The sequence below is a fragment of the Rhincodon typus genome, chromosome 28 (genome assembly GCF_021869965.1).
Source record: "Rhincodon typus isolate 14 chromosome 28, sRhiTyp1.1, whole genome shotgun sequence".
In the NCBI taxonomy this organism is placed as follows: Eukaryota; Metazoa; Chordata; class Chondrichthyes; order Orectolobiformes; family Rhincodontidae; genus Rhincodon; species Rhincodon typus.
Genome location: NC_063359.1, coordinates 19,141,279 through 19,155,073, shown reverse-complemented (window position 1 = coordinate 19,155,073; position 13,795 = coordinate 19,141,279). Strand labels below are relative to the sequence as shown.

Below are 13,795 nucleotides of genomic sequence, written 5' to 3'. Positions count from 1 at the left end.
TTCTCCTCTATCCATCTTCTATCCGCCTCCCCCTCTCTCCCTATTTATTTCAGAATCCCCTTCCCCTCCCCCATTTCTGAAGAAGGGTCTAGGCCCGAAACGTCAGCCTTCCTGCTCCTCTGATGCTGCTTGGCCTGCTGTGTTCATCCAGCTCTACACCTTGTTACCTCAGTATACCTGGTGTATTGTGATTGAAGTAGATGGCTGTAAAATTCAGAAGGTTTATAATGGGTGATTAATTCAATATCACTCATCAACCTTTTCAGAAAATGTTGATGCATTTGTTTTTGTTATCTTTCTATTTGGCAAAGCATCTTGGTGGTTTCTGTGAAATCACATTGATGCCACTTGGCGATTCCTGAGAATTGGCATGGAGCAAGGGTGATAGCAAAGAAAGAACAAAGGGAAAGTAGGAAAATTGTGGAAGGGAAATACAAAGGAAACTACTATGTTCTGCCTTTTTTTCCCCTCTTCCATTCTATCTCCTCATTTAAATCATTTGATACAGATTATAAATAGCTGAGATCCATGCACAACCCTTGTGGCAGTCCATTTATAAATTATACCCAGTTCTGAAGGTGGCTTGTTTATTCCTACTGTCAGTGAACTGATCCTTAATCCCAATACATTTGTTTTCCAGTCCCATGAGCACAAATTGTGTGCAGCAACCTTTGTGGGATATCTTAAAGAAAGCTTTCTGAAAATCCAAATGCGTTCACTGGTTTCCCCCCTTATGCCTCAAAAATCTCAAGTAGATATATCAGACTTAAAGTCTGCATTGAATATGACCAATCAAGGCAGCATGGTGGCTCAGTGGTTAGTACTACTGCCTCTCAGCACCAGGGACCTGGGTTCGAATTCTGCATGGAGTTTGCACATTCTCCCTGTGTCTGCATGGGTTTCCTCCAGGTGCTCAGGTTTCCTCCCACAGTCTAAAGAAGTGCATGTTAGGTGGATTGGCCATGCTAAATTGCCCGCAGTGTTTAGGGATTAGCCATAGGAAATGCAGGGTTACAGGGATGGGGTGGGTCTAGGTGGGATGCTCTTCAGAGAGTTGGTGTTGGCTCGATGAGCCAAATGGCCTGCTTCCACATTATGGGGATTCTATGATTCTATAAAGTTGTGATTTTTCTTTTTCAACTGTTGTCATCAGCTGCTTAACAGTAGTTTTTTTTTTGGTTTTGATTTGATTTATTATTGTCACATACATCTAGGTACAGTGAAAAGTTTTTGTTTTGCGTGTACTGCAGACAGGTCATATAATGCAAAGTGTGTCAGGTAATAGAATAAAGCGAAGAATACAATATTACAGCTGCAGAGAAGGCGCAAAAAGAGCACATCAACGTTAAACTTAAAATTCTAATATATGTTCCCTGATTTCTCGTGGCTTCCTTGCTTGAACAGTGAAATTGTATTTGCTCCTTTACTTTTACCTTTCCCTACATGCAAGAATGGTCCCTAAAAATTGTAATGTCTCTATTATTGCTGCAGACTCTTTTGTTTTAGACCCATGGAGTGCAGACCTCAGGAAATGTATATTTCAGGATTATGAATGTTTGAGATTGTGTATTTCTTGCCGTACAATCAAGCTCAACCAACCTGCTGTTCTATTTCTGTAATTTTACCTTAAATTTGGAACCTCCATTTTAGACTTACATTAATTCTAAAAGCAATATCGTTATGGTTTAGTATTATTTCACTCTCTTTCAAAGATTCCTTTGCCATAAGACTGAGTTCACCCTGTCTCATTACATACAAGATCTAAAATAATTTATTTCTGTTAATCTTGTTTTTGCCCTTCTATTCACCTTTTGGGATCTGCCGTCATGTGATGAGTAAATATCAATGAGCACAAGAGAATTTTGGAGATGGTTTTGAAAATGAACACACAGAAATGAAAGGCAAACGTATGTTTTGCTTTCTCTATGGTTGCCAAGATGGGCTTTCCCTTCAATGAGGAAATATTGTCTTTTGCCACCCCTAACTCCATCCCCTGGCTGTACACATATTCAGATTTTAGCAGGGATAACTAAATAGTGAACAAATGTGATTCCTTGTTGATTATTTGCTTTAGTCCCTTGTGTTTTTAGTTTGGAATTATTTCAGACCATTTTGCAATTTTCAACCAAATCTCAGACACTAATTTCTTTATTACTTCCCAACAGACTTTGATGGGCAGCCTGGCAAACCAAACAAAATGAATGACAGAGAAGAGAATATGGAGTGGAAACCACAGCAGCAGGCTTCACTAAGTGAGTGAAAAGAATCAAAAGTGTATAATTGCAACTAAAAGAAAAATGTTCAATGTTTAACTTGGTTGGGATGTGTGAAAGTGAAGGAACTTGGAAAAATTCCACAAAATTCACGTTATTTAGCATTCATCTTTTTGAGTTTTCTACAATTTAGTGCCCAGTTTGCTTTGCAATTTTTAAAACTTCTTTCTAAGCAATCCTATTTCCTTTGGTGAGCCCCATATAAAAGAGGACTGTAAGAATGGTCCTGTCGTTTATATTCTTTTCTTGGTGAAATTTTTAATGTGTAGGTAATAGTCACAACTATCAGTTCCAGTAGCACACGTACTGAGTAACTGTGTAGTCTATTGATTCTGCAAGTAGAGCAGAAACATTGCTTTTCATTAAGAGTATTTTACTGAAACTTATATTGTTCAACCACAAAATGATGGAATTGTATTTCGTAGCTGTAATTTACACTAATAGTTTTTTAAATAGATACTCTTGGCATCAACCTATTATTGAAAGGTATTGAGCTTTGCCTTTCTCTTTAAACTGATGAAGACTTGCCTTTATACACTACTTTGTTTTGCAGAGAAATATTTCCTGTATGATTGATTTTTGAAGTATATTTGAGTGTGGCAATATCTCATAAGCAGCACCGATCCATATAATAAATCCTGGACACAGTGGGCAGTTTTCTTTTTTGTTGCATAATTTCTGAGCCAGACTGACAGCATGCAAGTCTGTTCATAGCTGGGTCATACGAAAAAAGAATGTCCAAAATTCAGTCTCCCCTCTGTATTTAGTAAGTTTATTTCAAAACCTGGTGGTAAGCAGGGTTTTAGTTCGATCTCCTCTAAGTTTGTCTTTGCAGGCAGCTGGAGTGAGCCCAAACAGGTTTTCTGCTTCACACTGCTCCTGATCACTTCTTTGTGTCTTGTTGGGAGTATGGATGTCTGTGGACCTCTGATCAGGGCCAGTATTGGGGCTTATTCTTTTTATGATATTGGTTTCATGTGAGTGCTGCACAATGCAGCTGCACTTAGGAATTTATTTACTGCTCATTCTTGAAATTAAGAATAATGCCATGTACAATTGTGCTGTAACCTTTGGGAATTAAAAATGAACAACCTGCACAATACAATGCATGTTCACTGAGCACAGAGCAAAATTGATTATTGAGTTTTTGGAAGAGTCTGCTGGACTGTCAGTCATCCTAGACAAAGAATGCAGTTTAAAGGTGAGATCTCAAAGGGAACATAATTTAGGTATGCTTCAAAAATTAATTAGATTGATCAATTGCTGTTTAGACTGAAAGTAATGGATAAGATGTTTTTTAAAGCAGCAAGTTGCTTCTAAACAGTATGCTTCGACATATTCAAGGATTATTTCAAAAATATCTTAATGTAGGTATGGATATAAAATATCTTTGCTGCATCTTGACTATTTCAAAGAAAACGAGCAGCATGGATCACATCAATGTAATATTGTCAGTTTTTGGTTATTCTTTCCTTTGAAAAATTTGCTAAAATAAAGCAGTAACTGTGTTGTGAAGAACAATTTTGAATTTTGTCAGTTTCAGGTCAGGATTTTTGGTGATATTATTCTGCAGCACAGTATTTTGATCTGAAAGAACTTAACCACAGTATGACGATGGATAGTTAACCCTCTGAGTACTGAGTATCCTTTGTCACTGTCACTTTCTAAACACCCTTGCTCCAAAACTGTATGCTTCTACAACTAACAAATTTTCATTAGAAACAATCCTTGAAGCATAGAACATTTCTGAATAAAGAACTAATAATATGTTTTTATACTTGGTGCAGAAATGCTGGTATATTCCTAATAGATCAGACATATCTATTCTTGAGAAATGAACATCTGCAGCAGGGGTAGATTTGCTCCAGTGATCACTAATTCTCAACTAGGAGCACATCACTATTTACAGAGAAATTAAGGTCCTCTCTGCAGACTTTTTATGGTTTCTTTAGTAATAAAGAATGAATGAGCAATGTCTGACATTTTAGGAAAAGGTTCAATTTTAATAATTATCATTTTTTGCACTGAGTTATTTTATGATTTGCATATTAGAATTAAGGATGAGTTTGTCTGAGGCATAGCACTAAACTAAGGAGGGTTTTAACTAAATTGATGCAATTTGGTTATCTGGTTCCTATATTCATAGTTACTGTGACAATAAAATCATCATTGGAGAAAGATAAGATGTGGTTCAGCATAAAACTCATCATCCTACCACAAAGGAAGGGAACGAACTTGAATAGATCTGAGTAGAGTGGAAGGGAGAGTAAAACCATGAGAAAGTATGTCATATAATGTGCATAAAAACAAAGTGTAATGATATGATCTTTACAACAGATGATGGAATGAAGCTTATTAGGAGAAATTTTGAGATATAATGTAAACTAAGTGAGATAGCCCAAAGTAAATCCAGTCTGAAATAGAAGCTAGACAAACTAGGTGAGGTTTACCTGGTAGTAATGTGCTTAGACAAAAGGTCTAAATCCTCTCTTTCCCAATCTTATTTGATCTTTCCACTGTGGAGGAATCTGCAGTTTTAAATTTGTGTACTACATTAGTGACAGTATTTGAATTAGAGGATGTGCTTCCAAACTTAGTACACTGTTTTTGCTGCACTGTGCAGCATCCCGCTCACTTGAGAAGACTGAACATTGATTTAAGTAATCGTTTGCCAAATGCTTCCCATTTGACTTGCATGTGTAATCCTGAGCTGTCAGCTCCTTGTCACTTGAATTCTCCGCCTTGCTGCCATTTTGACCTACTGCACTGTTCTCCGCAAGCTCAAGGAATAACTCTTTAACCCTCAATTTTCATAATTTCAAACATTTTCCATATGATATAGCTAGTTGCCTAACATAAATTTTGTAGGATGGGTGTGTCGAGGGTGATGAAAGACTGGTGCTTGAATTCCATTCTTTTTTTGAGTTGTTCAATCCTGCTATTTTGACAGCTGTCCCTCCGTCTTGTCCATTTTTCCTCCCCTCTAATTCCTCCTATTGCTGTAGCTGGTCAATATGCTGTTTGGCTCTGCTCTAATTCCTTTTATTGCACTTCATGTCATTATCTGTTGTGAGAATTATCTCAGGCATCTAAATGTCCGACAGTTAATCCACCTATGTTTCTGTTCTTTGTTACCTTTTGTTCACTTCAGCGTTTATTTTGTTTTTGCTACTGCTTTATACTGCAGTGAAGACCTGTTTCTTTCTTGGTATTAGACGCCAGTTTTTCTAATGCATTTTAGTGAAGTTAGAAAGGGCTTTTAAAACTCTAATGACAGTGCCATGCATAAATAATTTCATATCTTTAAAAAATTGAAACAGTTGAGGTTGAAAAAGAAACCGTCTCCCCAATCCTTGTTGCACAAAACAGCATTTGCCAGTGAATTACAGTGCTCATTTCTACTGATGTTGGCGTGCATCTTTACTGCAGCATTGTGCTGTATCTGCAGCTGTAATGCATATTTCATTTTTCTCCTCCTATCTTTGGTACTGTTGAATTTGTTTATATTGGAAAAGAAAAAATTGTGCTCAGAGCTCTAGTAAGAGCCAGTGGTATGTTGCTTAAGATTAACATAAGGTACTTCATGAAATTAGTGGCTGGTATTTTTCAAAATAAATGAAACTCTTGTTACTTGGCCATTTTTATTAAGAAAATTTTCAAAAAATCATATCTTGCTGCACCTGAATAGTGAACAGCCACTGCATATAGTCTGACTCCTTCTTTGTTTCAGGGGCCTATATATGTGGTGCCTGTGGGAAGAAGTACAAGTACTACAGCTGTTTCCGGGCACATGTGAGAGCACACCTAGGTACATGTTTAATTTTTTTTTAAGCATTTATTGGTTTAACCCTTTGAGTAGTGACATTTTTCCTTACAACTTTCTAAATGTGCGCATACAGTACTTTGTCATCTAACATCTCAAGCTTTGGCATTCAAATCCTAAATGCTATAAAGTAGAATTAGATGAATCTATGGAACCTGACAGCATTTCTTCTTTTGCACTGTTTATTAAATAAAATTAAAATGTTATAAGCCTATTGCACATTTTGAAGCAAAACTGCTCCTCTAGTACTCAAAGGGTTAACTACGATAATAGTGTAGTTTTGATATCCATCAGCCAGACTGTGTCAACATGGCATGCTGCAAGACATTTATTGTTCAGTTGTAAACGTGCTGTATTTAAGTAGCTGTTATTCAGTACGTGCATTATCTTTCGCACGTTTGTGAATATTGTTTGATGTAATGAATTATTGAGTATATTACTTAAGGACAGATGGAATTCTGGACTTTCAAATATTTCCTTTTCTAAAATTTCCTTTTCACAGAAAATGAAACTTCCTCTGCATCTGCTGAGAGCTCCCCACAAGCAAGTAAGTACTCCAAGTATCACATCATCTTTGCTTATGGACCAAAGGGTCTGTTTCTGTGCTATATAACTCCATGTTGATTTGTCTCTACCATTTAAATATGAATAACTGACAGTGTGGGGGGGGTGGAGGAAATTGTCATGTCAGCTGCAGTAGTGTGTAAGGCCTTAGGCTTAAGGACAAGGAGCATTTTAAAAAGTAGGCATTTATGGGTGAATGCGGGAAGAAATTCTGCTTTGAACTTCCTGTTTATTTTAAAATAGGACTCGATCAACCAGATATTAACATAAATCCAATGAGCTTTGACGAGTTTCAGAAAAGTGGAAGACAGCACAAAGGACAAACCATTTCAGCAAATAATAGGACTGAAGGCAACGAAAAGCCATGTATTTTTCAAAAGAAATACGTACACAAAGCTGCAACATGTGCACAGTCATTCAACCAAAACGGTTTGTGTTGGCTTTACTCTCCACACAAACAAATAGCTCTAGTTATATTTGCCAACTCTGCTGTTATATCCTTTAAACAGCTTTCTCTCAATCCATCTATCCGATTCAATTACTAATGTAGTTTCAAATTCAACCACTGAGCCTGGACATGAAGGTCTCTGCCTCTGTGGAAATTTCTAATTTTAATCTTGTCTGGCCTTGTATCTTAGAGCCTTCAATTACTGAAAATAGTTTGCTTCTGACTACTATCTAATCTTTTAGTTTCAAACACCTTTACGTCATGCTGATTTGGATGTGAAATAGGGGATATGTTTGCAGATGATACCAAAATAAGTGGTGCAATGGACAGCAAAGAACGTTACCTCAGAGTACAACGGGACCTTGATCAGATTGGCCAATGGGCCGAGAAGTGGCAGATGGAGTTTATTTAAGATAAATGTGAAGTGCTACATTTTGGTAAAGCACATCAGGGCAGAACTTGTATACTTAATGGTAAGGTCCTGGGGAGAGTTGCTGAACAAAGAGGCTTTGGGGTACAGGTTCATAGCTCATTGAAAGTGGAGTTGCAGGTAGACAGGGTAGTGAAGAAGGTGTTTGGTACACTTTACTGATCAGTGCATTGAGTATAGAGAGTTGGGAGGTCATATTGCAGCTGTACAGGACATTGGTTAGGCTACTTTTGGAATACTGCGTTCAGCTTCGGTCTCCTTGCTATAGGAGACATGTCGTGAAAAGGTTCAGAAAAGATATACAAGGATTTTGCCAGGGTTGGAGGATGTGAGGTGTAGGGAGAGGCTGAGTAAAATCTTGAGGGGGCATGGATAGGCTGAAATAGCCAAAGTCTTTTTTTCTCCCCAGAGTAGGGGAGTGCAAAACTACAGGGCATAGGTTTAAAGTGAGGTGGAAAAGATTTAGAAGGGAGCTAAGGGACCCACTTTTTCATGCAGAGGGTGGTGCGTGTATGCAATGAGCTGCCAGAGGTAGTGGTGGAGGAGGATGGTACAGTTATAACATTTAAAAGGCACCTGGATGGGTACATAAATAGGAAAGTTTAAGAGGGATATGAGCCAAATGCTGGTAAATGGGACTAGATTAATTTAGGATATCTAGTCGGCATGGATAAGTTGGACCAAAGAGTCAGTTTCCATGCTGTGCATCTCTATGACTCTATGTTCTTTTAGTTTGCACTGTTCAAATGATTTAGTCCTAATTTTCAAAAGTTTAATTTTGTACTTGTATTTCCTCTTAGGAGTCAGTATTCTGGTGAAAGTGCATTGTGTCCTCCTATGTTTTTCTTACCATGTGAATCCCATTGCTGCATTTGGAGCCTGTTATGACTTCATATATCTAGCCCTTGTGATGAAAGTCTTGAACTCGTATTACCTTTTTTAAACAACCTTATTAACCCTATGTGCTGCAATTATTATCTAGTGGACCTTTATCTGCAAAGCATCAAGTTTATCTTTATTACTGTTTTTCCAAAATATAGCACTTTTCCCTTATACATCTGAAATGCATTTTAAACTCCTTCACCCGTTTGCCCCCTCCAGTTAGCTGCTTATTCCTTTTCTAAAGAATGAATGAATTATGCCTTCTATTACTGTCATCTACAAATTTGTACATACAATTTGTTGATAGCCACAGTAAACAGAACTGAATCCTGTGGGATGCTGTTTTCCACTTCATCCACAATGGAAAACATGCTTTCAACTCCAGAATCTGTTCACTCCCTTTTTAGCCAATTTTTTAACATCATTTACTATGTACAGAAGTCACTTCGCATAACGCAAGACTTGAAAATGGAAGGCATATTAAAGTAAATCGGCAGTAAAATTAAATGACGAACTTGGCCAAATGAAAACTTTGAGTGCTTTAAAATTTGAAAGCCAAAAATAATTCTTTTTGCCCAGCCTGGTTTTCTTAGCTGTGGTTTGGCTGATTTGTCTTCACTTAAAGATTTCTGCTTTTCTTTGCACTTGCTCGATCTCCTGTGGACTGGTCAGAACCAAATGTCTTCTCCTGGTGAGGGTGCTTCAAATGGTCCAGCTACTTAGACCACAACGTATCAAAGTGATTCCTTTCTCAGTTACTACACTCGCCCATTTAAATGGTGACGCAGTAATAGGATACAAGATTTACATACAACAGACAAACTTAAACTAACTGATTTCATTATTAACACCAACACAAAGTTAACATGCTAAACATTGGCTGTGAGTGTAATGAGAGCTTAGATTTTTTTTGATATCACGCACATTTTATTTTTACCCCTTTGAAATCTGAAGGAATTTGCTATGACTTCTGTTCAGTTCAGTATGACACAATAAATTCAAGTGAACAGATAGGCACAGATGATCTTTTGTTTTAGAAAGGTCCATGCCAAATTTGTATTCAAGCACCTTTTGTTTTTTGAAAATGTACAGTGGTTATACCTTTACTTAACAGCTGGAGCAAAAGAAACAAATTAAGATCGTGTCTTGAAATGATTTAGAGGTCAGTGCTCAAAATAGATGGAGGTAGTAGGTTAATTCTCCTCTGAAAGCCTCCAAATCATCCAGGAAAATTCACTTGCTGGCGATCAGTCAGAGTTAAGTGGCTCCTGCATGTAGAATGGACAGAGTCTGTGAGAAGCGGCTCCTCTAATCCTGGCTTGTTACCCTCCTGTGCTTGCTGCTGCCATTGTTGGTGACCTTCTCAGTAGGCAAAAGTGAGCGGGAAACAGGACATGGTTAGAGAACAAATGAGCAGGGTTAGGAAGAAGGAAAGTAAGGAAGGCAAGAAAGTAAGTGAACGGACCTGCAGGGGTTGTAGGATGATAAGGATGGAGGGCCTGTTTTTGGTGTTAGAGCCTTTGCTGATTTTTCTCTTTTTTTTTTAATTTTAAATTTTTATAAATTGCAGTTCGGAGTGGGGAACTGGCAACTGTGAGCTAAAGCTGACTTTTGGATTCTGAGTAACACCTTGTGTTGAACAGGAAACAAACCAAACAGCTTTTAGTCATCTGTGAGGCCAGGCCTGCAAGTTAATTGCAGGTTGATTCCTGACCAAAAGGTTGTCAGACACTTTATCACCAGGGAAAAGCATTATTTTATAAACAGCCGAAGTTGGCTTTTAACAAGGTCACTTCATGGAAATAAGTTCCAGCAGGTCTGGAAAAGGCCTTATGCTCAAGCAGATGGCAGATGTTAATGGTAACTGGGACCTCGTGAAGGAGGCAGTCAGTCTGTCATGGAGTGGCCAGAGTTTCAATTGCGTTTTGGTCTGTGTTTTCTGGGGAAATTGATTCTGGCTATTAATGCCACAGCATGAAAGATCCCTGCCTAGCCTTTCATGAGCAGCTCTTAAAAATTCAGAAAATAGAAAATAAGTTACAAATATTGCTGCCACTATCTGAATGAACTGTAAAGGTAACCCTGAATGACATTTTCAGGAAATCAACCAAGAAGCTAAGTTCTGTGCCTGTGGAGCGATGCATCATGCAAACCACTGGCTAGTTTTGTTACTTTCGTTTATTTACCCCAATGTCTTTTGTGTGAATATGGCTGAAAATGAAGGCATTTGGGTTTAAAGCATCGAACAATTAGATTACTTCGTTTAATTTTACTTTGCATAAGTTACTATATTGTTAATAAATTACTGAGTCGTTTGTTTAAGATGCAAATAGCATCTGGAATTGATTATTCAGAGTGGGGTTCGATTCAAGTTAGTTAGCTGGATAGCTGGTTTGTGACGCAGAATAGTGCTAACAGTGTGTTTTCAATTCCCACACCAACTGAGGTTACCATGAAGGATTCTCCTTCAACCTGTCCCCTCGCCGATGCCCAGTTAAACCACCATCAGTCATCTCTCTCTCATTAGAGAGTAGCCCTATGGTCTGGTAAGACTATGGCAATTCGACCGTACCTTTTTTCACTGAGTCTGGGATTGGTTATTCAAAGTCTAATTAGGAACCAAAGGGTTCACTTTTGAAGGTCTTTGAACGTTTTGATTTTACAGTGTTGCGAGTACAAAGGTTAGAAAGGTTGATTTGGTCTGGCTGTCTGTTTCCGTGTCGTAACACTGAGATGTAACAAGACAGGGTTTGCTGGGCCCTGCTGCTGGAGAGGAGAAAGAGGCTGCTGAGAGCTGGGGAGGGAAAGAGGCTGCTAGGTGTGTTGAGTGGGGAGAAGGAGACTGCAAAGGAGTACGGAAGGAATACTCGGGTACCCCCAAACCAGGAAAACTTAAAATCGTTGATGTAATGAAAACTTGAAAATGGAATCTCTAACTTGATGCTGCATTTGATTAGCAGCTACTACATGGTGGGAAATTTAGTGGATTATTCTATTGTAATGAGCAATCAGTTATTAAAAGTAAATCTTGAGATTGAGATCCGAGATCCAGTAAAGCGGATAGTAACTACCTGGTTAAAATGTTCCAGCTTTGTGCATATGTGATAGTAATGCCTTGTGACCTTACCAATCTGTGGAAGGGACATTTGATATGTTGGCTTATTGGACGTACGTCAGTTACCTTGGGAAATGAATCTTTGCTTGCTTATACCTATTGTCTTGCACTTATTTAATTACTGTGGTACTTAAGATATTAATGCTTTCCATGTATTTTGTCCATTTAGAATGATGGAGGCTTGGTAATTATTGAGGATATTGATTAATTCTTCTACTTCTACTCCTGTATGAGTGGGGGTGGGCAGGGGAATTGATTTGTGCAAGGATTTATTGAATTCACAGAATAACTATTCATAATATTATTGCTCTTCCCCAGTTCTATATCATGTGCTACCTATAATAGCTACCTTTCATATTTGTGCTTTTTATTTCTCTTCCTGTAACTAGATGATTTCATACTGGTGGGGGCAAGTGGAAGAATGTGTAGTTTTGAAATGTACAGTCTTTCTAGCTAACTGAAATTTACTGATACTGCATGTTGTTCACAAGACGTTATTAATTAAAAAGTTGATGATGCTTGGATGTGGAAATGCTAAACATATTTGAAAATGCAGATCATGTGATTTGAACATTTGGCCTTGGATTTGGAATTGAGGAATAAGTGCCATTTCAGTAATGTTTATGACAGCATTAATTAAGCATGGTATGGAAGAGCACTGAGTTTAACTCTTGAATGGAGGACTGAGTTTACTTTCTCCTTGTCCTCTGGTTTATCACTAAGCCAGATTAAGGTATCCTCATTTGAGAGAGAATTGCTTTATTAGCGTACTTTGAGAACAATAAGCAGGTACTGTATTAATTCCTTGTATCCTGAGCTTCCCAAAGTAGTAAATTCTTGATAGTACATTTACTCTCTTATTTGGCTTCTTCAAAAAAGAACTTTCTAATGGAGCAGAGTGGAATTTACCCCTCTTCCCCTCTGTATATGTTATTAATGAACAATACATACTGTATCATGGTAACCTGTCTGTGACGCAAGATAAAAAAAAAAAGTCATCACCAGAAATTAATGAAAATATATCAGATGTTGAGGTGTGAGTGATAATTCAATGAGCTTTGGATCTAACTAAGATCTAACTGAGGAGTTCTTGTTAAATAACAGGACTGTCATGACAGCAATATTTTTCAAAATGCACTGTTCATTTTTTGCTCATGCGAAATGCTGCAGTTCTATTTTTATAATTCTGCTGCTAATTCATTTTGTCTATTTCTTGACGTCTAATATTGGCAGTTCCTTAATCATTTATCACATAGTTGGAAAAGTTGCCTTTCCGTTTAGAACTCATAACAGTATTGTGCTTTTTAAGGCAGCCAGACAAGCTGCTTCATCTTCAGCCCAATTTTCCACCATCATTTTTGAATCTTTCTTCTCTCCTTTCCCCTTGACAATGCTGACTCTCCAGTTGTTCCTTCAGCTTTGTAAATTACACCTGGAAGCAAATCTTGAACGTTTTATTTGTAACGTAAGAGCAAAATATTGCAGAAGCTGGAAGACAGAAATAAAAACAGCAGAGACTGAAGTCTGGCATCGTCAGAGGGAAGTAATGATGCAAGGTCATCGAGCTAAATCTTTTTGTTTAATTTGTTGATTTTTTTTTAAATTCTTTTGCTTGCTGTTAGTCACCTAATTTTAAAAATCATCTTCACTGTACTTCAAACTTCTTGACAGTTCTTGCACCCAGTCTTGATTTGAACCAGTTCCGATTTCTATTTTTCCGAAGCTCTTCTGTCTCATTTATGTTGCTCAACTGAGTTGTGTATTAATTCTGCAGCACTACTGAAATTGAAGTTGTAGTTCACCTTGAGTCCATTGAAGCCAGCAGCCAGTTTTCAGATGTATTTATTTTTGTCTCTGGAATCGTTCTAGTACTAAGCAACAGCACTGATAACGTTGAATTTTCATAGTATGTAAGCTTTTATAATGGCCAGCCTAATTTAAGCTCTAGGAATTGGTATTGGTGCCTGAAGTAATGGAAAGTTAAAAAGTGTGTTATTCATCTGTTTCCAGTAAAATGTCTAAGTCCAATTTTCATTCCAAACATAAACACTGGTACTTCAGGTCTGTCAGATAGTAAAGTATGTGACCATGTTGGTCGGTCTAGTTGTGAGTGATCTCCTGTAAGTTAGCTCCACTCCACTGGGGAGCTTGTCAGCAGTGAGGTGAAGCATTGCAGCGAGGTAGATCAAGAACAGTGTTGGGATGATGACGCAGCCCTGCTTGACACCAGTCCAAACAGGCAGTGGGTCAGTGATGGAGA

The 13,795-nt window shown here is 37.9% G+C and overlaps 1 protein-coding gene across 1 annotated transcript in view; it reads left to right on the top strand.

Moving 5' to 3' along the window:
* Positions 1-13,795, top strand: part of LOC109935973 (zinc finger protein 618-like) — a 201,439-nt gene that overhangs the window by 61,705 nt on the left and 125,939 nt on the right. Inside the window, exons 3-5 of the mRNA XM_048613361.1 lie at positions 2,166-2,252; positions 6,004-6,081; positions 6,599-6,643. Coding sequence (XP_048469318.1) covers positions 2,166-2,252; positions 6,004-6,081; positions 6,599-6,643 — 210 coding nt within the window. The remainder of the gene's footprint in view (positions 1-2,165; positions 2,253-6,003; positions 6,082-6,598; positions 6,644-13,795) is intronic.